This window comes from Trachinotus anak, unplaced genomic scaffold (genome assembly GCF_046630095.1).
Source record: "Trachinotus anak isolate AG129_WGS33_773 ecotype Australia unplaced genomic scaffold, CSIRO_AGI_Tana_v1 ptg000026l, whole genome shotgun sequence".
NCBI classification, from domain to species: domain Eukaryota; kingdom Metazoa; phylum Chordata; class Actinopteri; order Carangiformes; family Carangidae; genus Trachinotus; species Trachinotus anak.
The window spans coordinates 350,724-374,130 of record NW_027273877.1 but is presented as its reverse complement, the minus strand read 5'-3'; the positions used below and the strand labels follow the sequence as shown (position 1 = coordinate 374,130).

Sequence of the window (23,407 nt, the reverse complement as noted above, 5' to 3'; positions counted from 1 at the left end):
ATTTCCACAAATGTCTAACATTTCATTTCTTTGACATTTAAAGTTAAAATAAACTTGTTTATTCTGATGTTTTCCACACATTGTTTTTTGTGTGAAAGAAATGTAAAGTGTGTTTCAAATGCCAAAATATTAAGTTTGAGCTGTTTTGTGACAAAAGCTTTGTTGGAAAATCTGATGCCACACTTACAAATTAAGTTCCAAATTCTTTACATCTAATAAAAACCGAAATTTGGTTTATATAGAGCTTCAAAGTCTGACTTGTTTCCATGCAATTTAGGTTTAATGTTAATCATAGCTGAGAAATTTTCCGTCTTGCATCCCAATTATAGTAATGTAGCTACTTTCCTATCTAAATAGAAAACCTAATAAAGAACACAAAAAGATCCATTTCAATAATCTTTATTTCATAAAAAAGTCAATCGGTTTATATCAGATTAAAGAAAGTAGAAACCAATAATAATCAGTTAGCTGGCGAGGCATCTTACAGGGGTGCGTGTCTTCTGACGGACTGACCAGAGCGACCGACACGCGGTACAGGTTTACCCAAAAGTCAGGAAAGAAGGTATGTTAAAGACCGAACAGGAGCCAAAACATGAGCTGGGCAAAATAATATAATAAAAAATAAAAGAGGGGGAAAGAAAAGAAAAAAAAATAACTTTGGCTGAATCACATTAATATTTGTCAGCCTCGAAGTCACATGGCAAAAAAGGCGAACTTGAATTTTAACCAAATTCTGGTTCAGATTCATACAAGCAGCGGCTATCGAGATCACATGGAATGTTTTGTATCCAAATTACAGAGGGCATTACAACAATAATACCAAAAAAATAAAATAAAATAGAAGAGTAGAATCCATAGTTTTCCGTTTCCACTTTCAGCCGCAACACCAAACATTACGAATAAGGACTGAGCCCTTTTTTATTTTGCTTAAATAACGTTTAAATGTTGAAGTGGTGGTGTGTGTGTGTTTGGGGATAAAGAAGTAACAGGAGGTAGAAGAGAAAGAAGGGAAAACACATTCTACTGCTCCTGCTGCTACTTGTAAAAAAAAAAAAAAAAGAAAAAAAGAAAAAAGAAAAAGAAAAGCTCATCTGGCGATGGAGGTTTTAGTCTGCCTCCTCCTCATCCGACTCTGACTCTGAAGAGAGAACAGGAGAAAATACAGTCAATCTAAATTTCCAATCACATTTAGCAATGTATTGATTATCCTGAGTTCAATATGAAGTTTGCATGTAGAGCTGCAACCAGCCATTATCGTCATGATCAATTAATCTGACTGACAATTATGTCCTCAATCAAGTATTCGTTTGTAAAGTGAATATTCTTTATTATTTACTGACAGTTTACAATGTTCTATGATAGAAACTGCATTTATCAGAGGTTTGGGCTGCTGGTCAGACAAAACAAGGCATTTTAATGTGTCAACTTGAGCTTTGGGAAATTGTGATTTTTCACCATTTTGTGAAATTTTACCAAATGAGAAAAATCATGATAATAAAAATATCAAAATATCTTGTTTTGAGTTAGTCTTTCACTGTATGAACTTTCTATTTAATCACCCCATGTACACTGGCTCACTGACACACCTAAAGAGCAGGAGAAGTCACTAACTGGTCTACCTGTGCTTCTCCTGCTGTGACAAGTCAAAATATCTGCTGAGAGAAACATTTACCACCCACAGGTGAAGGAAGGTGTGTGTCTTTTTTTTTTTCTTCTTACCTTCCTCTGCATTCTTCAGCCACTCAACAAATTTTTTCATCTGCTCCAGGAAAACACTCTTCCCCTTGGCAAGGTGGGCTTCGGTGTACCACTTCAGTATGGCCTCTTCACTCAATACATCCGCTGTGAGGAGGAAAAGGAGAGTGTCAAAGCTGTGCAGGACAACATTACACTCAACATTCGCTCAAAATGCCTGAAAAATGCCTTTGTAATCTTTTGTCTTTCAAAGGAAAACGTTAACTGATGCTTGGTGGGAAGTACTGCTCGTGGCTCTTGTTTTGAAGGATTGCACTTTACTCAGTTACTTAAAAATGTGCTAAAGTTTATGGCTCAACGGTGTAGCTTGCACAATTGTGCACACCAATCAGAAGCTGAAGCTGTGTATAAAGGGCAATGACAAGCCAGACTTGCAAGTGTTTTGTTGAAAATGACACCAAGCATTAGAGGTACAACAGTTTAAGGTCAAGGAAATGTTGAAAAATGACCTCGTACTTCTCAGCGTTAAAAGTGAACGGACTTTCATAAACCTAAAACAAAATGAGACAAACTGTCAGTGGATAGTTTATATTTGGTCATTTGGCATCTGGCAGCTCAATGTTCCTCTGTGGACATGACACGAACCTTTGTAGAGGAGCACCACGATCTTCTGAAAGGCCTTCATGAAGTGGATGTTGTCGTAGCAGTACTCCTGGATCTTCAGCAGCAGGCTGAGCTCAGACAGACCCTGGGAGGTGAAGGCTTTCAGCAGAGGGCTGTATTGCTGGAAGAACAAGAGAGATAAGTAAGGCTACTGCAGAGAAAATAGCTCTTGGACAGAGTTGGAAATGCACTCAGCTAGCTCTCTGGGGAGTTATCATGTCTGTAGTAAAAGCCTGTTGGTGCATTAAAGCTCATTGATTTACCGCAGGATCAAGACTTTAATTATAGCAACAGCAGCTGAATGTTCCTCTTTGTTTTTGTAACTAATGCGGCTTTATTTTAGAGAGGTCTGGCAGATTTTCACCCCGTGAACATGAACATCACAAACAGGAAAAATTCTAGTGTCTGCAACACAAGGTGTGCACAGTCTGCAGCACTTAGCTCTACTTCAGAGAGACAGAATCGAATCAAAGCTACAATCTCATTTCATTTTTAATTAAGGCCAAACCCAAGTTGTACAAGTTCTATAGGGGATAAAGATAGTCAACCGATTTTCAGGACAGGTGTGTTTACCTTCAAGTGTTTGATGGCTTGTTCGGTCACCAGCTCTTCCTTTTTGTTCCACTCCACGGAGCTCATCACACTGGTCCAGATGATGCCAATCATGGCCTGCTCAGAGAGGCTGGCCTTTTTCATCTCCTCCCTGGTGAAGGCGATAATCTGAAGCAACAGGGAGACAAACGCTGCTGCGTTACACTTTCTAATCAGCCACTAAACCATTACATTCATGTCCAGAGAAATATCAGGTGCCCACTTTTCAGGAGTTAGGGTTAGATCTGAATAAGAAGAATTGCATGTTGGGTAGGCTGCAGTTGCAGTTCACGCAGTCCCTATCTGGCCTCTGTCTGTGCCTGTCAGTTGCCTTGGCAACCTAAACTGTTATTGTTACGCCTTGATTAACACTGAAACAGCTCATTTGCATTCGACTTCATGACTCATTGTGCAAACACCTTCATCATTGTGTTGCTCACTAATTGCTGCCTGAACTGCTGGTGCTTCAGTCAAATACAGAATAATGCAACATGGTAAAAAGGGGACGCATTAGTAACGAGGACATTTACCAAACACAAGAAAATGTGTTCGCAAAGAGGAACAGCAGTTAGTGCAGCCGTTTTGATGCAGGTGTACTGGCATGCAACACCTGACCTTGATATGGACAATATTCCAATTAAACCTAGATATAAATCCACATATTTCTGCATTCTTCATATTGTAAGTGTTAAGGAGCCTCACCTCCTTCTGAGGGTCACCGCGGGACATCATCTCCTGTAGCTCCTTCTGCAGCTCCTTGCGGGCACCAATGGATTGCTGGTTTCGGGCGAAGTCAGATAGCTCCTTCAGCCCAGCGTCGGTGAAGTACTTAGAAAAATGCTCGCAGCTCCGTTTGTTGGCAGGAAAGAGTTCCTGTGGGGCAGATATTTTTAGGTTAATTCACATACAAATCAGATACATCAACTGCAAAGGGCTTGTAATGATGCTGATAATTTTTGAAGCCATCTCAGATTTGTATCTGTTAATTTACCATCAGCCTGTTGTCCATGCCGACTTTGCGGAGACTAGCAGCAACAGAGTTGATGTCCTTCTCATTGATCCATGATTTGAACAGCTTGACAGCAAAGGCTGCAGATACTCCTGAACAGAGACAAGACAAGTTTGGTTTCTGCTGTCCTGACCAAATACAACAGTTTCATTTCTGCCTTTAAAAACTCCATCAGCATTTTGCAGTGACCAAATGTGTCCTCACCCTCTTTGACAAGGTTCTCGTTGAAGAGGCTGCTCAGGATGGAGGCTGATATGTTGCCGTTGGCCAGCAGGATACCGGTCAACATGGCCAGTTTGTTGCGCTCAGACTCGGTGAACCCCTTTAGAAACAGCAGCAACTACAGGGACAGAAAATAATAATAATACAGGTTTATTATGTGTGCAAGTTACAGATGTTGCTTCACCCTACAACTGTGATTTGACTGTAGGCAAATTCAAATGGTTTATGTCCCTGTAGGTGAGGCTACGCTTAATTGTCCACAGATTTGTCTTGCAGCTGTCAAACAATCTGCTTTACAACACATTATCCTCTTGTACTCAAGCAAAGATAATCACTTCACTTGTTGATAATAAACTACAAACATTAAAAAAAGTCAATTCATTTGCAAAGTCTTCTGATATTTTATTACACAAAAAATGAGAATATGTAAAACAGATCAGGACTGTTCTGAAGTTATTTTATGCTGAATTGAAATGTTTCATGTCATATTGCAGCTATAAATTTGCCTATAAAATTGAAGTGTGTCTCTAAACTATAATTAAGTGTGACATCACCAACTGACACCTGCCTAATCATTGTAAAACCATAAACAAAGTAATAGTTTATGCTCCAGCTGGACTAAAGAATTGCACATTAAAATAGCAGATGCAGACAGACACAGCCCTTCTTTGAAACATGTCCAACCAGAAAAACAAGCTTTGATCTTGAGATTAAAAGTATACCAGAATATTCAACACCTGCTCCATTCCACTCAATATCTTGTGTAAAAGAAAAAAAACTCACCTTCTTGATCTCCTCTTCGAAACCCTTCTCCAGGTACTTGTAACGCCTGATCAGCTTGTTAAAAACCTATTTTTGGGGAGAAAAAGAAAAGAAAACAGCTTACAGAGATGCAACCAATGTCCTGTCAAGGTTTCTTGGATTAAAAAAAAAAAATAAATAAATAAATAAAAAAAACATTCTTATTTAACATTTAAGTTGAATATTTAATAAGTTTCTATTAACTTGCATAAACTGCCTTTTACCTGAGCATATGCTTGCATTGTCTCCAGGTCTTCTTGTGCCGTGAAGAGGCAGAACTCAGTGCGGGTCATGTCGTCAGACAGAGTCCCACCTGGGGCTGCAGGAAAGATAATAAAAACATTTAAGTCACAAAAGCAACTGCAAAATTCCTGCCAATATCACATCTATATGAATGATTTCATCTAGCTTCCAACAGCAAAGTCTATTCTGCATGCAACATTTCTGGACTTAAGCAAAAAATATAATTATTTGTTAGTTTACAGATGAACTTGTTTACTTTATATTAACTTTTACCCATACTGTGGTGCACAAGTAAAACTAATGCATATGTCTCTACTCCATCAGAAACAAGTTTAGGTCTTTGCTTTGATCAGTCAGTCTAGGCATTTTGATTTTTTCCAAGATTCACAGACAGTTATGCACACATAAATACACATTAAAAAAAATATATATGACAACTCACCCAGCATGCCACCGGCCACCAGGATGTCAAAGAGTGTCTCTGCATACCGGCGGTAGTCAAGCTTGGCGCCAGAGGCATCAAGGAATTTTGCAACCGCTTCCAAATCAGTGCCAGTTTGATTCAAGCCTTGTACGATACTTTCTTGAAACTGAGTAGGGTCAAACCTCTCCTTTTCATCTGTAGGGAAAAAGGGCATATGTTATATTCAGGGAAAAAAAACATTTAGGGACAGGGTAAGATTGTGCATGGTTAAACATACAAAGCAGAAAACATAAGCAGCGAAAATGACCACTGACCTCTTTTCCTCGTTTTGAAACGCTGGCCGGTTAGCGTTGGCTTTTGCTGCTTTTGATTATTCATAAAAGACACCCTAAAAAGGATAAAACAGACAGTTAATGTTTACTCAAGCCGTGCAGATTACAAGTTAACACAAGAGAGAACAGTACACTGTGTTCCCTTAAATTATGTTTTGTACTGCTTGCACATGGGTGTAACTTGGGTTGGATCCATGTCAAGCTCATAATTTCAGAGAGCTTCACTATTGTCCTAAAAACTAATATGAACACACTAACAAGCCGGCGCATTACATTGGGTGTAATGGTGGATCAGATGCAATAAAGTAATAACTTATGGTACAGTGCACAACAGGACAGAGAAAACATTCAAGAATTTTAAAAATTAAATGTTAGACTTTAAAAGGTTGTGAGGACCCTTGACTTGGACGATTTAAAGCTAAACCGTAATAGGGACTCTAAAAACTTTCATTTATTACGTGTGACAAATTAGTTGTTTTAATAGTTACCAATACAAAATCAAGAAAAACAAAAGACAATGCCAGTAGGTACAATGAAGCTGGTATCTAATTAGTAGGAATTGTAGATTACACTTTAAATAGCGCTAACAGCTGTGACTCTGCAGCAGAAAACATTTTACGAGACATTTATAAGTTTGACGAATAGACATCAGCTTAGATTTGATTAGGGATATCACACTTTACAGCTTGCTAATTATAGGTTAGCATTAGCTAACTCCAGGCCTCACCATGCGCCGAGCCAGTGCTGGTTAGCCGGGCCGACTAGCTCGATAGCTAGCCATGTTCGGGTAATTACTAAACCACTAGTTATGTTCTATAAACCACCTCGATGAGTTAATCTGTGTTCAAATACAACCTACTGTCGAAATGTCACTTCAAAAATAAGATTATTATCGAGAGACTGTGGGTATGTGGGCTGAAAGGAGGCTAATGCTAAGATAGCTAACCGAACCGGAGGAAACAAAATTCGCCCTCCAGCGGCGCCCATGTTGGTAACATTCCTGGGTAAAAAACGTAATTTTACACCTGCTAACCTGAGATATTAAAGTCTTTACGTGAAGGGTAAGGTGTGACAGAACAGGAAGAAGGTTGAAATTAAGGTACTCACCGAAATTAATGCAGATAAAAAACGGTTGTTAACCAGGGGAATTAAACCAAGTGTCGAGTCTCTCAGCGGCCCAAACAAAAAGACCTTCTCGTCAGGACCTCCGTAGACTCCGCCCGCTGCGCATGCGTGATTTAAAGGGGATTTCCGTTCAACACAAATAAAAAAATTCAAAAAAAAAATAAAAATTTATATATTCATTTTAGGTGAATTTTCAACATCAATTCATTTGTCCTTTTTTTTAAATTAATGAATTGATCATTTGAACAATAAAGACAAACACACTGTATGTAACTGCAGCTGTGCTGAAAGGCTATTGGATCTGGACCCAATTGATTTTTCAGCCTGAAGGACATCATGTGACATAAAGTGATGTGAATCAGTGCTGAAAAACCTGACAAACCAAAGCTTGAGTTTCATACTGACTGGCCTATCACCTGTTGACAGTTAACTCTCCTCAACATGACTTCACCGAGTGAGCTGATCTTCTTTGTCAATGGCAAAAAGGTGAGAGCACCCATCAGATATTTACTTTAGCTATTACTGTAATTAATGGATTTAAGGTACATAAATTAAGGTAAAATATGAGAAAAATGGGTCAATGTATGAGGTTAAAAACAAAGAGAAGAACAGTCTGAACTACAGTGATTTCTTTTACATAATATGTGCCTTTGTGGTGTTGGATATTGTTGGGCAGCTACAGACTGCTCGTTGCCATGTGTTTAGTTTTAGATTCTGTTTTACATGTGAATTTGTTGTACTTTCTGTTTGCAAACTCACTTATCTCAAATTGCCCCTTCAGAGACAAATGAAGTATTTTGAATTTAATTTTAGATGTACACAGACAAACAGACACATGGTGCAGTAATTTCCTGTAGGGATATTCTGATAACATCACATGATGTAAACATGTCAAAATAAAACACCCAAACCTTAAGTTACAGATACCTTCAAGGAATTTAAGTGTAAATATTAAGGCGAGAAGTGAAAAAAGTTTAAATTTGTGTATTTGACTATTTGACGTCTTTGTCTGTGGAGTTTTTCTGATATCTCTAAGTATTTGTAATGGAAAGCTGTACAAAGGGATCATATATTAGTGAAAAGCTAAATAGAGGCCATTAGAGCCCTGAGGCCCCTGAGAGTCAGCAGCTCCACCTGTGACCCGTCACACACACATAACACACTGCGACCAATCATAACAACAAAGAGTTAAATGTCCCTCTGATTATATCCATACACATGCAGGAGGTCATCTGACGCTCACATAGCTCCTCTCTGATGTTTGCTGCTGTTGTTCTGAAACCCATTAAGAGATGATGTAATTACTTTCACGTGTCCTCATGTTTTATTTTTCTTTTTAAGACATCCTCTGTTTTTGACTCTGACTCATTTTTTTTTACTTACTGTATACTTTCTCTTTCCTTCCTTCCTTCCTCCCTCCACTGCCTTCCTTCTTTCCTTCCTCCCTTCCAGGTTGTAGAGAAGAATGCAGATCCAGAAGAAGTGCTGCTCGCCTTTCTGAGGAGAAAAGGTTGATTTTATTCTTATCTGTTCTTCAAACACCTGGATCATAAAACCATGATGTTAAATCTCATTGCAGTAGTTTTTTATGTTTTATTAATAAATATAATTAAATGTGGAATGCCAGAAATATAATGCATTTGAATGGTTATATATAATTCAAATCTACAGATTTATTATTTAAATATAATTTAATAACTGTCTATTGAGTTTGTTTCAAAATTTTATATAAAGTAATTTAAGATAGTAGTAAATATGGTTGGGTTTAATTAAAGCTGCAACAGGTACGGATGATTATTGGACTATTGTTCACATCTAATGACCAGCTTGTCCTCTTCCGTTAACCAGTCGGTCTGACTGGAACCAAGTATGGCTGTGGAGGTGGAGGATGTGGCGCCTGCACTGTCATGGTGTCCAGATACGACCGCAACCAGAAAAGAGTTGTGTATCCTTTTCAAAACAAGATGATTCTGCTCTTTAATGACCTTAGATGTTACTTTCCTTAAATGGAAAAGGTCCAGTGTCTTCAAAAGGGTTTTAGTTCACACATAACTATGCTTCTGTGTGTTTTTTAATTTCCATTTTAAACATTTAGGATACATGTGCCTGTAAATCAGGTCTAGTTTGGGTTTAAACTTTGAGGCTGAAAAAAAAGAAAATAAGAGGTTTATATCCATGACTTTTGAACCATGCAGACACTTTACTGTCAACGCCTGTCTGCAGCCAATCGTCAACCTGCACGGTGCGGCTGTGGTGACGGTCGAAGGCGTTGGCAGCACCAAGACCAAACTCCACCCCGTTCAGGTAACAAGTCTCTCTGACCCACCACTGTTTTCACGATAAGCTGTTGAAACACCTGATTGGTTTTTATTGCTCTGACTTGCAGGAGCGAATAGCAAAGGCTCATGGCTCCCAGTGTGGCTTCTGCACGCCGGGGATGGTGATGTCCATGTACACTCTGCTGAGGAATAAACCCCAGCCCACCATGGAGGACATCAGGGAGGCTCTTGGAGGTAAAAGACTGATTAACAAGCTGCTGAAAGATGCAGACGAGCTTGTTATCAACATTGTTTGAAATTAAAATAGATATTACTGATGGGCACAGGCTTTAAACCACTATCAGCAGTGGTGGAATGTAACTAAACACCTTCACTTGACTACTGTATGGACGTTTTTCCATTCTATGCTACTTTATACCACTACTTCATTGGTAAATATTGCTACTTTTTCAAACTACATTTATTTGAGAGCTTGCTTAAAATGTGTCATTTTGCATTAATTATGTTTTATTTTGTAGGGAACCTTTGCCGCTGCACAGGCTACAGGCCAATAATTGATGGATTTAAGACTTTTTGTGGAAGTGAGGTAGGTGCTGAAGACCTGCGTTCATCACTTACACCCAGTTTTTCCACTGATCCACATGGTACAAGAAATATCATGATGGTAAAATAAGAACTCTTATAAACTGAGATGATTTATCCATTACAGTTATATTATATACGCGTCATGATAGTGAAATAACTGATAGTGAAATTAATATTTTCAGCAGACATCTGGCTGCTGCCAAAATGGAGGAGGAGGAGGAGGAAAATGCTGTATGGAAAACAGAGCAAACGGCAAGGATAGTGATGTGAGTCAAGGCATGTTTGATCAAAACATGTTCATTTGTTTGGATTCTGGATGTGACAGTAAATGTTCTGCCTCATGTTTGTTCTCATTTGTCAGATCTCTCAGGAACTTTTCCCAATGGACGATTTTTTACCTCTGGATCCTTCTCAGGATCTTATCTTCCCTCCAGAGCTGATGGTGATTCATTCTTATTTGAACTCAAAAAAAGATAGTAACACTAAATTTGCTACCTCCCAGACTTTAAAGAAAAAGAAAAAACTGGAAGTGGATTTTCTGTTTTGTTGTAGATTATGGAGAAGAAACTCAGTGGAGACGCTCTTTATTTCCAAGGACAGAGAGTGAATTTGGTCGCTCCAGCTGAGCTGTCGCACCTCCTGGAGCTGAAAGCCCAACATCCTTCAGCTCCACTGATCGTCGGCAACACAACCATCGGTAAACATATACTGACTTCACAGCTCACCAAGTTTTCACAGCTGAATGATACGTCCAAACATCTAAACCATCACTGACCATCTGGATGCTCATATTTAGCCAAAAAAGCTAAGTTTTAAGAGCTAAATAAAATTTTCATTAATAATCTCTCTTACCAGGGCCCAAGATGCTTCTAAAAGGAGTCCATCATCCTCTGTTGGTCTACGGTGGAAGGATTTCTGAGCTCAGCGCTGTGACCTGGGGGAAGAATGGTTGGTTGAAGCTCTGCTCTCTGTTTTTAGCCCTCTCTGGATAGGTTCAGTTACCAGGCAATTTGTGACTCAAAAAACAGCTTGCAAAAAATCAAATGATTAACATTTGCCCCCCCACATCTCTCTGTTTCTGTACCCACCTGTCATCTTCACCTGTCCTGCAGGTCTGACAGTTGGAGCTGCCTGCAGCCTCAGCACACTGAAGGAAGAGATGGAGAAGGCCGTGGTGGAGATGGAGGAGGAGAGGACCAGAGGATACAGGGCGATGCTGCAGACGCTTCAGTGTCTGGCAGGGAAACAGATACGCAACATGGCAGTAGGTCCACCATTTAAAACCAGGACAACTCTGCTGCTCAATAACTTATCTTTACCAATAGGGTCCAACAAAATCTCCCGACAATATTACATCATGCTGATAGAGGACTTCAGCTACAACTAAGCACCGCTGTGATTATTTGTATGAGGAGAACCAAAGCTAATATTAGACATGAAGCAATGCCCGGCCAAAGTAGAAGAGCACATGATTCATTTTTTAAGTCAGTAATCTAAAATTGTCTTGGCAGACCATTGGCGGGAATCTCCTCAGTGCAAATCCTAAATATGACCTCTGCAGTGTTCTGGCTGCTCTGGACTGCACTCTGCACATCATCTCCAAAGGTAAAGTGGCTCCATCGCAAGTATTTCATATTTCTTCTGACATAATCCTGTTTTAAATTCAGTGACAGACAGAACAGAAAGGTCAATGTTTCTCTGTGTTTATCTCCAGACGGGATGAGGAGCATCCCCCTGAACGAAAAACTCTTCCCTGGCTTTGGAGAAACATCCCTGAGGCCTGATGAAGTCCTGCTGTCCATCGACATCCCCTACTCCAAACCTGTGAGACCTGCTGCTTTAACATTCCCAGCTCACATATTTTGAAGCAGACAATACATCTACTTATACTGTGAGGTACACAATTTGTAACTGATGGACTAAAACATGGGGAAAAAAACAAACAAAAATAAAAAAAATCAGCAAGGTCTTTTAAGATTTATGAAAATTCCTTTAGCAGCATCTAGGATATGGTGCATTTCAGCACAAGTTGTAATTCTGAAGAGGAAGATATTGTTTGTACTGCATTAATCCATAGACCCACAGGGAGAGCAAGAACTCTGACACTGTGTGACTCTCTTGTGTCCTCAGTGGGAGTTTATCGCAGCGTATCGACAGGCCCAGAGAAGAGAGTTTGCCTTCTCCTTTGTGAATGCCGGGATGAAGGTGGTTATTAGGGAGGGAACTGACATTGTGGAGTCCCTCAACATCTACTACGGTGGAGTTGGATCAACTCTGGTCAAACCCAGACAAACGTGCCAGCAGCTTGTCGGATGGTATGTTTACATTTCAGTTTGTTAGAACACAATCTGAGGTGGTTAGTACCAAAACGAACCACATTAGATTTTGCTGCAGATGCTACTTTGACTCACTTACCTTCAGTAACTTCAGGGCTGTAACAGAGGTAACTCTGATGTCCTCCAGGTCGTGGGGGGAGGATCTTCTCTCTGAAGCCTGCTGCCTCCTAAAGGAAGACGTGGACGTTCCTTCATCGATCCACGGAGGCAGGGCAGAGTATCGCAAGAGCCTCGCCATCAGCTTCTTCTTCAAGTTTTACATGCAAGTGGTCCTGGAGATGAGAGAGAGGGTGGGAAAACTCTGAATAACAAACAAGCCTTAATATGACTAAACATTTTAATGTACAAAATAATAAGTGTTCATTTGAATGATGCTTTAAAGGGTGTTTCAGACATTGATCTTCCCTTGGAGTATCTCAGTGCACTCAAGCCCTTCAAGAATGAAGTGCCACAGGGTCAACAGTCCTACCAGGTTGGTGCATAGATCCTAGATAAAGAGAGCACCCGATACTGTGTCTGCCTTGTTTGTCTTTTATTTATTATCCTGATGCCTTCGTGTCTAATGCAAAGCCCTTTGAATGGCCATGTTGTTCAACAGCCATGCACCAAGGAGCAAACGTCCACCACTGAGGCCATGCACACCAGCTCAGCACAAAAACCATCCCTACCAGCCTGATGGTTTCTCTGTTCATTCTGGTCCAAATGTCTACTTTGTGAAAACATCCCCCTATTTTTCTTTTTACCTTAAACAATTCCTTAAACTTCTTACATGTTTGTGTTTTTTTTAAAAACATTTTTTAGCAACATTTCCTGTCTGGTTAATTGTACTGTCAAGTATTTTTTCCTCCTACAATTTAACAATCTAGTTATACTTAGAGAGAGAGACTGTAACATTCAGCATGACGATGATCGTCTCAGCCTGGGGCTTAGATTTGGATCTCAGGCAGAAGAAAAACAACAACACTGTTTGGCTGGAAACCCACAGAGTGTGTTTGTTTCACACGACCACTGAACTGATGCAGAGCTGAAAGTAACAAAGCCTCCTCTGTGCTGCATTTGCTCCATGTAACACTCCTGTCTCTGTGGCATTTATTTATCTGATCAAACAAATCAGCTGTCACACCGTTCTGTCTCCATTGTCCACAGCTCGTTTCACAGGCCCAGCCCTCCACTGACCCTGTGGGTCGTCCCAGCATGCATCAGTCTGCCCTCCAGCAAGCCACAGGTGAAGCCAAGTACTACGACGACCTGCCACCGGTCAGCGGAGAGCTCTTCATCTTCATGGTGACCAGCACCAGAGCCCACGCCAGAATCATGTCAGTGTCCTTTTCTATCTGAGAGTCAAAGCTTTAACTTTTTATGATTAAAGGTGATATGACACCATCTGGTGGTCACATTGAAGAACTACAGACCCAGCACTTGAAACCAAACCACTTAGTTGTGTCTCTCTTCATAAACCAGAAACATCGACCCGTCTGAGGCCATGAAAATGCCTGGTGTGGTCACGTTTGTCTCTGCTGGAGATGTTCCCGGGGCAAACTGCCGACTCTGGTTCAACAACCCCGAGGAACTGTTCGCCAAGGAGGAGGTCCTGAAAACTGCTCATCACACACTACATCCATGTACAAAACATAATTATCAGAGATTTCTGGTGCCAATGAACAAGATTAACGACAAAATTCCTAGAAAATTACTGGATCAACAAAATTAATCATCATCAATTTTGATAATCAATTAATCATTTACTTATCAATAAAAAATGACAAACATTTGCTGTTTTCAGTTTTTCAGATGTAAGAATTTGCTGATTCTACCTAAATGTGTCACTTTGGATTCTGAGAAAGTTTTCTTCTCAGTTTTCTCAGTTTAATAAAAAATCAATTCATATGAAATAAGAAAAAAATGAAAATAAAAATAAAATATTTAGTCGTAGAATTTCCAGATGATACCAATCAACAAATACAAGCAAAATATAGCCAATACATCCTGTATTATCACATCATGTATTTCAAAATGTTTGCAGGTGCTTTGTGTGGGCCAGATCATCGGTGCCGTGGTGGCAGAGAGCAGAGAACAGGCCAGGAGAGCAGCTCACAAGGTCCTGGTCACCTACCAGGACCTGCAGCCAGTTTTCTTCACCATAGAGGTGCCGTAAACAACAATTCACTCTCCTGAGGTGTTTGTGACAGTTTCATTTGAGCTCTGTTTGTCTTGTTTTACCCTCCAGGACGCCATAAAGCACAAATCTTACTTTGAACCCCAGAGGAAGGTGGAGAGAGGTGATGTGGATGAAGCTTTAAAGAGAGCGGAACATGTTCTGGAGGGTAAACCACCTTCACAATAACGTATAACATCCTACATATTATAAAAATCTCTACTTGCTCTTTATAGTTGGATGTGATGTTGTCTGCAGATGAGATCTACATGGGCGGTCAGGAGCATTTCTACATGGAGACTCAGGGACTGATTGCTGTTCCCGCAGGAGAAAATGAGGAGATGGATTTGTTTGTATGCACTCAGCACGCTGCCTTCACTCAGGTCAGAGAAAAAGATCAACTCCTGTTTTGTCCTGTTACAGTTCACTATCAGAGATCCCCTGATACTGACCGAGCGCTTCTGTCTCTTTGCACCAGGAGCTGGTCGGCATGGCGCTCGGCATCAACTCCAACAAGATCACCTGTCACGTGAAGAGGCTGGGCGGAGGCTTCGGAGGAAAGGTCATGAAGATTGCCTCCCTGTCTGCCATCACTGCAGTCGCAGCACACAAGTAAGACGAGTCGAATTCAGACAGTGCCTGAAGATGTGCTCTCTGATCGTCAGGATGTCTGTCATTTGTGGACTGTGTTATTGTATTTTCAAGGACTGGGAGAGCTGTACGCTGCTGTCTGGACCGAGGTGATGACATGCTGATCACCAGCGGCAGACACCCATTCCTCGGAAAGTACAAGGTATAATATTTGTGCAAAATCCTTAATAAACTTTCAGGTAATAATGTAATATGTAATGTTTTGACAGGCTCTAAAATCACTGTTGATATGTGTATTTTTTGTTGTAGATACCGACTCAGCTGTTTAGAGGATGCCTCTCTACATTAGTTTTATTATTAATGCATCTTTTAAATGTAATTTCCAGTTGTGTAGTTGTAAAGTTATTTGCACTGAGTGAAATCTAAGTGCGATTAATTTTGGGTGGAACTGTGCTGTAGAGCTCACTCATCAGTGTGGAGGGAGTTGAAGCACTGGGTTTAAACTGGATCTACTGACAGTGACCTGCTCTGTTCCATCTCCAGGTCGGATACAACAGCGACGGCACGATCATAGCAGCAGACATCATTTACTACAGCAACGGAGGATGCACACTGGACGAGTCAGCATTCGTAAGTTAACAGAGACATGGACACTGTCTGTTTCATCTTTGTTTCCAAACCAAGAATAAAAACCCAAGAGCTGTAAACCTCATTACTCGTACTGGAGCTCCTAATAAAAAAGTATATTATGTGATTTCAATCATTGTGCAGCTAAAAAACAAACCTTTTCACTTTGTAATCTGTCTGTTTCAGATTATGGACAAAGCTATCCTCCACATGGACAACGGTTACAAGATCCCCAATCTGCGAGGTCAGGGTGTGGTGTGTAAAACCTACCTGCCGTCCTACACGGCCTTCCGCGGCTTCGGCGGGCCTCAGGGACTCATGGTGATGGAGAGCGTCCTGCACGAAGTGGCTGTTCGCTGTGGCCTGCCTCCTGAAAAGGTCAGAAGTCACCAGGGTGTGGGCCAGGGCTTCTGTTGTCTAGAGAGATTTAAACAAAAGAGAAATCAGTTATTGAAGGAGATCAATTCATCACAAATCACTCTTTCAAGGTACCATTGTTTTACACAGTGAAAACTTTGTCGAAGATGAATTGATGAATAAATTAGTTGCTGTCATTTCCCCTCCAGGTCAGAGAGGTAAACATGTACAGGGAGGAGCAGTGTTTCACCCACTACAAGCAGCCCTTCTGCCCCACCGACATGGTCCGCTGCTGGGACGAGTGTCTGGAGCGGGCTAACTACCAGGACCGGCTCCGAGCCATCCGGCTCTTCAACTCCTCCAACCGCTGGAAGAAGAGAGGAATCGCTGCGGTGCCACAGAAATTTGGCGTCGGCTTCTCCAAAGGTTTCTATAACCAGGTGAGGACTTTGATTTAGTCTGTAAGTGTTGATTTGATGTTATTCAGTCCTAACTCTGACAGTTCTGAGGTAATTCAACTTTTCCCAGTGCTGTTTTCCACATAATTTAATGACATTCTTTAAATTCTTAAAGTTAATGTCATTGCAACCCCTTTAAAGACCTGGTTACTGTGCACATGAATTCAGTCTTTCATTCACTGGTGTTCTCCAGGGCGCAGCGCTGGTGAACATCTTCAAAGATGGCTCAGTGCTTGTGACACATGGAGGGACAGAGATGGGTCAGGGCATCAACACCAAGGCCATGCAGGTGAGGTGATTTTTTTTCTTCTGTTTGCTGACTAAAGTAAACAAGGCGGAGGAGTGACATGAAATTACTTCATCTGCATTTTTACCTCGTGCTCCAGATAGCGAGCCGTGTCCTCGGGGTCCCCATGTCCTCCATCTTCATCAAAGAGACGTGTACAGGAAACGTTCCCAACGCAGCCCCGTCAGCTGCTTCCTTTGGCACCGACGCTGCAGGCATGGCTGTCAAGGTCTGATCAATTAAACATTTCATTTTAATTTGTCTATTTTGTTTTCATATTTTTTCTACTTAAATGTTGTTTATATGTAAAGCGTGTTTGCATCACTCTGTGTTGTTGTGTTGTCAAAGTCAGTCAGCTGTTTATTTGTTTGAAGTCAGTTGTTCTGAGGTTCCTGTGAGAAAAGTAAGTCATTCATCTTGTCTGTTTTCAGGATGCTTGTGAGAAGCTGATGACACGCCTCCAACCACTGATGGAGAAGAATCCCAAAGACACATGGAAGCAATGGGTGAGCAAACACTACAACTCATGTGACAGAAGAAAATACTTTGCAAAGATTTAAAACTTGTTATTAAATCACAACTGAATGAAAATATAAAACTAAGTATTTTAATTTCCCCCTTCCAGATCAACGACGCTTTCTTCCAGAAGATCAGCTTATCTGCAACTGGATTCTTCATGTATGTCAATTATTTAAGATCAGATTTGTCTGGATCACATGAATCTGACTGAGGTCTGTATATTCCTGTAACCTGGCTGCTCTGTATCCCTCTCTGCGTCACAGGGGACCACCCACTGATGTGGACTGGGAGAAGGGTGAAGGACAAGCGTACTATTACTTCACCTTTGGCGCCTGCTGCTCTGAGGTGGAGATCGACTGTCTCACCGGGGATCACAAGGTATTTCCACTTTTTACATCTGTAACCTCAGGGTGAAAACAACTAGGATATTATAGGAAACAATGGGGTAGTAACGAGGATAAGACATGATTTAAATCACGACATAATCAAAAGGAGATATAAAGTGTCATGAACATGAAACACACAGTCTTTTTTGTTTGTTGCAGAACATCCGCACAGACATCGTGATGGATGTTGGGAAAAGCATCAATCCTGCTCTGGACATTGGACAGGTACACAGATGACACCACCTCCTCACATTTTTTAGCCAAACAGTTCTAGAAACTGCAGAAACATTAACTGGACTGGTCAACATGTTTGTATTTACTCATGTGTTACTCTGATGTTTCAGTATCAGTTTAAGAGAGAGGACGCTGAGAGAATTTCCTGAGGAAAACCAAACCTTCAAACCTCTGATAAATTTATCTAATTTTCTCTGAACTGATGAACTGATGCATAAATCAACCTGTGGGTGGTGTTTACCAGGTGGAGGGGGGCTTCGTTCAGGGTGTTGGCCTGTACACCATCGAGGAGCTGCAGTTCTCCCCAGACGGAGTCCTGATGACCAGGGGACCATCCCAGTACAAGGTCCCAGTGCTCTCCGACGTCCCAGCTGAGCTCAACGTTCATCTGCTTGCTAATGCTGAAAATCCACACGCCATCTACCTGTCCAAGGTACCACAGACTTCCTAGCTTAAAGACCCACACGCTTCTGACTTGACCCACAAAACATTGTATTGTGACACTAAAAGAAAAATCTTGAAACCTTTCTCCTAAATTGAATTCCAAGCATTTTAAAGTGTTTTATGACACCTTCAGATCACTGCTGGATGTCTTCTTGTTCCAGGGCATAGGTGAGCCTCCAGTCTTCTTTGGCTCCACTATTTTCTTTGCCATCAAAGCCGCCATCACAGCAGCACGCAAAGAGAGGGGACTGGGCAACACTTTCCCTCTGAGCTCCCCTGCCACAGCTGAGAAGATCCGCATGGCCTGTCAGGACCAGTTCACTCAAATGGTAAAAGACAACAGTATTTTTCAAACTATGTCAGACTTGTTATGTTTCAACAGGCTGTTAAAATGAGGGCGTTACTAACTGGAACCCAGAGGAATCCTCTTCTGCTCTCACCTATCAATGAGAGCAACATGTGCCTGTTTGTGCTGTAGGGCCATGCTAAAACTTCACTGTGTCACAGCTGCTTTATAATTAGTCAAAGTGAGAATAAAGTAAAGACATCAATGAAATCCTGCACACTCTTAGTGTTAAAGAGGTTCACTACCTTTTTATGAATATTTAAATATTTGTTCAATTATACACTTTTAGTTGATATCTACTTAAAAGGGAAAGTGAAAAAGTAAAAAAATATTAAACATATCAACAGTCCATGTTCTCATTGAACCACTGGCCCATTTTTGTCAAAGAATTGCAAGTGAGTTGCACAAAACACCAAGTTTTCAACTGAAGTATGACCCTTGATGTTTAATTTAATTTAATTTAAAGTTTACAGCAGTGAAAGAGATTTTACAGCAGTAAAACTCTACTGTTTCAATGGAGACTATTTGTTTGCCGAACCAATCATAAATTCAGAAAAAAAGAAGAAAAAAGAACATTTTAAGGAAACCTTAAGGAGAAGACTTAAGGGTGTTTTGTGCACCATTTCTTTTTAAAGAAACCTTAACTCAGACTGTAAGGAAAATCTTAATTTGAGCTGTTTTGTGCAACTGGCCCCAGATGTTTGCCTCTTATATTAACACCACTTTCCCAGATGTTTTCACCCAGCAATCTCTCCTTACTTGCGCCTCCTAACCTCCTCCTGTCAAACACCTGCTCAACAGCACTTCCTGTCACTCTTGCAGGCCTCATCTCAGGCGGATGGGATTGCGACTCCATGGTGCATCCACGTGTGATCGTCCTCGGTCCACAAGAAGACAAATCAGTGTTAGTTCACAAATAATTATGGATCTTTTTTTGTGTGGATTCAGTCTCAATTGTGACACTTACAGTCTTTGTTCTACAGATATAATCACCAGTTAGTCTGCCATTTCTTTTCATTAGTGTTTTTTCTGTACAGGTGAAACACTGGATTTATTTAATGTATTCAATATTTATTAAATTGTTTATTCTATTTTTTTTTTTTATTCCGTTGAAATAATGATGCTGTGATACAAAAACATTCAAATGTGCTGAAGAATCAAGTGCATTTATTTCAAATTACACATGGTTGATTGAGGATAAATGTTGAAAATAACATCAGTCAAAACTCATATTTGTTTGTATGTGAAGGTATTTTATAGATGATTTGTAAATGAACTGCATTAGCTTAGGTTATTTTAGCTTTAGTTTGATCATTAAAAACAAACAAAACTCAGTTTTAGATGTTTAAGGCCCATGGTTTAAAAGATCCTGGTTTGTTGGCTGGAATCTGGAAACAAAATAAAACAAACACAAAAAAAACATTAACAGAAACTAATCATTTTTATTGCTGCAATAAGTTAACTTTTCTATTTTATATTATCATTAACAAAGAAGTATAAAAAGATTTCATTTGTTCCCTTTATTTTGATAATGTTTGCTTCTTTTATCTAAATTAAATCTGATTAGTTTACCCCCCTTTCTTTTTATTTCACAAAAAAAGATAATAAACTCAGGGAAAATAAATTAAGTTTTATACAGTAGCTTTCTGTGTAACAGTGTCAGATCAGTTTTCTACTATCATCCATACTGGAATTTAACTAAATATCAGATAAAAGCTGCAGCTACAGAGATGAACGGGCTGCATAAGCCGACAGGATCCTTGATTTTCCTTGAACATTCATGTATTTAATCATTTAGTCATTATTTTCAGTGAATGAATAATTATTTCATAGGCTGAATGCATCCAGGTAATCCTCCTGTCATTAAGCCCAAAAAAGAACAATTTGGGAGAAACAGTGATGTACATTGTTCAGCGCTGCACCAGTGTTTCAGTCTTATTACCTTCTGAGTGAACAGGGAGGCACAGGCCAGACAGGCCCTGTCTGGTGTCGCAGGGCTGTCCAGAGAAAACGGGCCGACCAGACCAGACTCAGAGCGAGCTGCGGCCACGGCGTCCTTGATGGCGAAGAACACCGAGCTGCCGAGGAAGACGACGGGTTCTCCAATGCCCTGCAGAGAGAGAGGATCATCAGCAATGTTGCTTGTAGTGGAGACCGACTGAAGACAGGAACAGCAGGAATCTGTTGCTTAATTTTACTTCAATATCTTGGGAGTAAGTCTTCTCATTTAACAAGTCTGGTCAAATCAAACTCCAAACTCTCTGAACAGATATGCTTAAAAAAAACATCACTTAATGACAATTAATACTTGTGGAAGCATTTTAAAGACAGTATTTTCACTAACATTTGCTTTCATTGCCTTCATGGAAAAACCAAAGTTTCATCTGTAGTTGACGGTGATTAAGAAACATGCTGAACATGACCTCTGACCTTTGAGGAGTAGATGGCGTGGGGGTTGTGGGAGTCTGAAAGTAGATAGACGTTGAATTGAAGCGGCATGTCGCACACTGCAGGGATCTTATACTGAGATGGACCTCGAGTGTACAGGAGCCCAGAGGGGGAAAACTTCAGCTCCTCCAGAGTGTAGAGGCCCAAACCCTGCATGAAGGCCCCTTCAATCTGAGAAGTGGGAGGAGAGATTTCTTACTACTTTCAGAGGGACTTTCCTGAAAAGAAAAATTAGCCTGATGCTAATTCTGCAGCAGTACGGCCTCATTTGTCTGAGGCTTCAGGGAAGAGCATAAAGTTGCATACATGTGCCTTAGTGACATTTTTAGTAAACAATGGTACATGCTAAATGAATAGTTGCCACATTTTTTCTATTCCTGACTTTATAGCTGACAGGAAAGTGTAAAATAAAACATGGCTCCTGCTAGAATCAAGCTCCCTGCTCCACCACCAGCACTCACTGACAACCTGAACTCACCTGTCCGATGTCCACAGAGGGGTTCACACTCCTGCCGATGTCCATCACGATGTCGGTCCTCACAGTCTACAAGCAGCAAAAAACAAGACTCAGCCTGGTCTTCAAATTCAGAAAGACTGATGTTTATCACAGATGATGGTGTGACCTCTGACCCTGTAGTCTCCTGAGAGGCAGTCCAGCTCCACCTCGCAGCAACACGCTCCGAATGTGAAGTAAGCATAAGGCTGACCCTCCATCTTGTCCCAGTCCATGTAAAGGTCTGGACCTCTGAGAATACACAGGAAGCTGTCACTGTTTCTTGGCTTATAACATTAATTATTTCAGTCAAACAAAGTTTCTATCCGTCTCACCTGTGGAATCCAGTAGCTGATAAACTGATTTTCTCAAAAAACGCTGCCACGATCTGAGAACAGGGGACAAAAAGGCAAAAAGAAATAGATCCACGTCTGTCGGCTGGTGTTCATAAATATGCTGCATTTCCAAAGGTTTGGCATTTCAAATCATACCCAACTCTCCCATGATCCTTTGGGGTCCTTCTGTCTGATTGGCTCCAGTCGCTGGTACAGAGTCTGGCAGGCATTCTGAATGAGAGAAATGGAAATGAATATCATTTGTTTTATTGTGTATTGTTTCTATATCAGTGAATCAGTGAACAGTTACTGCAGGAGCTGAGCTTTACCTTGACTGCCATGCCATTGGCGTCAGTGCCGAAGGAGGCGGCAGAGGGGCAGGTGTTGGGAACCGTGTTGGTGCTGGTTTCACTGATGTAAATCTTAGAGGCTGGGATGTGAAGCTCCCGGCTCGCAACCTGTCAGCACATAGGAAACAGACCTCAGCTCACTCAAAGATGGTACAAGTGATCAATCATGTCCAAGCCCGATCATTTCTACATAAGACATAACTTTTAAAAAAATATATACAATAAAAAAAGTTGAGTTTTTTCCCTAAAACAGCTGCTCATCGTACTGTGCATTTGTTAGGGACTACTTTCAGTGGTGGATTAATACACATTTGGTGCTCTCGTGAGTGGAAGGACAGTGTGTGTGGGACTCATGGTGATGGGGGAACATGTCACCCAGTGCAACAGTGCGGCTCAGTGACGTGTTTTTGGAAACAATGGAGCTCTGTGGCTCAGAGGAAGAGGAAGTATCAGACAGTACCTGTTAGTCAGAGACATTAACAGTTGATTTTGGTCTTTTCAAGCGATTTGTTGATAAGAAGAATACAGAGTGTCTCCTGACCTCTCATAAAGGACTGTCACTAAACTGAATATAAAGATTACAACTAAGGCACTTTTTTATTGTTACATTTGTTACGTTCTTGTAGTAAACAGATTTATTAAATAATGCCAACACAAAAGACTTACTGAACTGGTAAAACAGAAATCCAAACTGGGGAGGTGAGCCCAACAAAGTCTATGAACAACAGTCTACACTCAGGAAAATCCGCAAAGGTAACACGAGGAGTAAGTGAACAAAAAGTACTGGGGAAACCAAACTGACACGCAAGGAAATTCAAGAAAAAACTCAACAAAAACACAGAAGAGCAAAAGAGACGAAGTGACGGAGACAACAGGGAGCACATGGACTGAGTACACACAGGAGCAGCAGGTGACAGACAACAGGTGTAACATATTAAGGTGGGGAAGACAATCACACTGGAGGGAAAAACACAAGACAGGAAGTCAAACAACAGTGGACACACAAGAAAAACTACTTCAAAATAAAAGAGGAAATGAACAAATGTCCCATTTTGTTTAATTAACTATGTCAC

The 23,407-nt window shown here is 40.7% G+C and overlaps 3 protein-coding genes across 8 annotated transcripts in view; 1 reads left to right on the top strand and 2 right to left on the bottom strand.

Moving 5' to 3' along the window:
- Positions 1–383: 383 nt before the first annotated feature.
- bzw1a (basic leucine zipper and W2 domains 1a) lies at positions 384–7,203 on the bottom strand. 2 transcript variants are annotated; one of them, XM_071464757.1, is made up of 12 exons: positions 7,088–7,203; positions 5,963–6,036; positions 5,667–5,843; positions 5,206–5,300; positions 4,964–5,029; positions 4,163–4,298; positions 3,941–4,050; positions 3,652–3,822; positions 2,932–3,078; positions 2,341–2,479; positions 1,720–1,842; positions 384–1,138 (listed from the first exon to the last, which is right to left on the bottom strand). In XM_071464757.1, the coding sequence occupies exons 2-12, from the start codon at positions 6,024–6,026 to the stop codon at positions 1,107–1,109; spliced, it is 1,260 nt and encodes a 419-aa protein (XP_071320858.1). In that variant the 5' UTR covers positions 6,027–6,036; positions 7,088–7,203; the 3' UTR covers positions 384–1,106. The 2 variants fall into 2 exon arrangements, with proteins under 2 accessions (XP_071320858.1, XP_071320859.1); XM_071464758.1 differs by lacking the exons at positions 384–1,138; positions 1,720–1,842 and adding an exon at positions 2,224–2,246.
- aox5 (aldehyde oxidase 5) lies at positions 7,192–19,719 on the top strand. Of its 2 annotated transcripts, none has more exons than XM_071464749.1 (35): positions 7,192–7,591; positions 8,558–8,615; positions 8,954–9,050; positions 9,301–9,409; positions 9,492–9,618; positions 9,903–9,970; positions 10,155–10,235; positions 10,331–10,411; positions 10,522–10,666; positions 10,825–10,917; positions 11,082–11,233; positions 11,481–11,574; positions 11,684–11,793; positions 12,100–12,284; positions 12,433–12,595; positions 12,688–12,777; positions 13,452–13,621; positions 13,767–13,893; positions 14,329–14,451; positions 14,533–14,629; positions 14,719–14,843; positions 14,939–15,072; positions 15,166–15,253; positions 15,595–15,681; positions 15,865–16,056; positions 16,245–16,475; positions 16,687–16,782; positions 16,880–17,008; positions 17,211–17,285; positions 17,405–17,457; positions 17,562–17,676; positions 17,844–17,909; positions 18,163–18,351; positions 18,524–18,691; positions 19,531–19,719. In XM_071464749.1, exons 1-35 carry the CDS (start codon positions 7,547–7,549, stop codon positions 19,579–19,581), a joined length of 4,014 nt encoding a protein of 1,337 aa, XP_071320850.1. In that variant the 5' UTR covers positions 7,192–7,546; the 3' UTR covers positions 19,582–19,719. The 2 variants fall into 2 exon arrangements, with proteins under 2 accessions (XP_071320850.1, XP_071320849.1); XM_071464748.1 differs by having other exon boundaries at positions 10,152–10,235.
- aox6 (aldehyde oxidase 6) overlaps positions 18,506–23,407 on the bottom strand; it is a 27,840-nt gene continuing 22,938 nt past the window's right edge. For 2 of the 4 annotated variants that reach the window (XM_071464751.1, XM_071464750.1), the window contains exons 28-35: positions 22,314–22,442; positions 22,141–22,215; positions 21,985–22,037; positions 21,787–21,901; positions 21,635–21,700; positions 21,139–21,327; positions 20,651–20,818; positions 19,859–20,096 (exon numbers count right to left, since the gene is read on the bottom strand). In XM_071464751.1, coding sequence (XP_071320852.1) covers positions 20,046–20,096; positions 20,651–20,818; positions 21,139–21,327; positions 21,635–21,700; positions 21,787–21,901; positions 21,985–22,037; positions 22,141–22,215; positions 22,314–22,442 — 846 coding nt within the window. In that variant the 3' untranslated portion in view covers positions 19,859–20,045. Of the gene's footprint in view, positions 18,648–18,667; positions 18,684–19,467; positions 19,587–19,858; positions 20,097–20,650; positions 20,819–21,138; positions 21,328–21,634; positions 21,701–21,786; positions 21,902–21,984; positions 22,038–22,140; positions 22,216–22,313; positions 22,443–23,407 lie in introns of those variants that run through there. The other 2 variants (XR_011685355.1, XR_011685356.1) reach the window with 2 other exon arrangements.

What these genes read in the sequence shown, in the direction of transcription:
- aox5 (XM_071464748.1), top strand. Translation starts at nt 7,547, where the DNA reads ATGACTTCACCGAGTGAGCTGATCTTCTTTGTCAATGGCAAAAAG. An exon ending in TGCCAGCAGCTTGTCGGATG is followed by an intron (nt 12,285 to 12,432) that starts GTATGTTTACAT and finishes GATGTCCTCCAG; the next exon opens with GTCGTGGGGGGAGGATCTTC. An exon ending in TCCTGGAGATGAGAGAGAGG is followed by an intron (nt 12,596 to 12,687) that starts GTGGGAAAACTC and finishes GATGCTTTAAAG; the next exon opens with GGTGTTTCAGACATTGATCT.
- bzw1a (XM_071464757.1), bottom strand. Translation starts at nt 6,026, where the DNA reads ATGAATAATCAAAAGCAGCAAAAGCCAACGCTAACCGGCCAGCGTTTC. An exon ending in GCGGTGACCCTCAGAAGGAG is followed by an intron (nt 3,079 to 3,651) that starts GTGAGGCTCCTT and finishes CTGTTGCTTCAG; the next exon opens with ATTATCGCCTTCACCAGGGA. An exon ending in AAGCCATCAAACACTTGAAG is followed by an intron (nt 2,480 to 2,931) that starts GTAAACACACCT and finishes TTGTTCTTCCAG; the next exon opens with CAATACAGCCCTCTGCTGAA.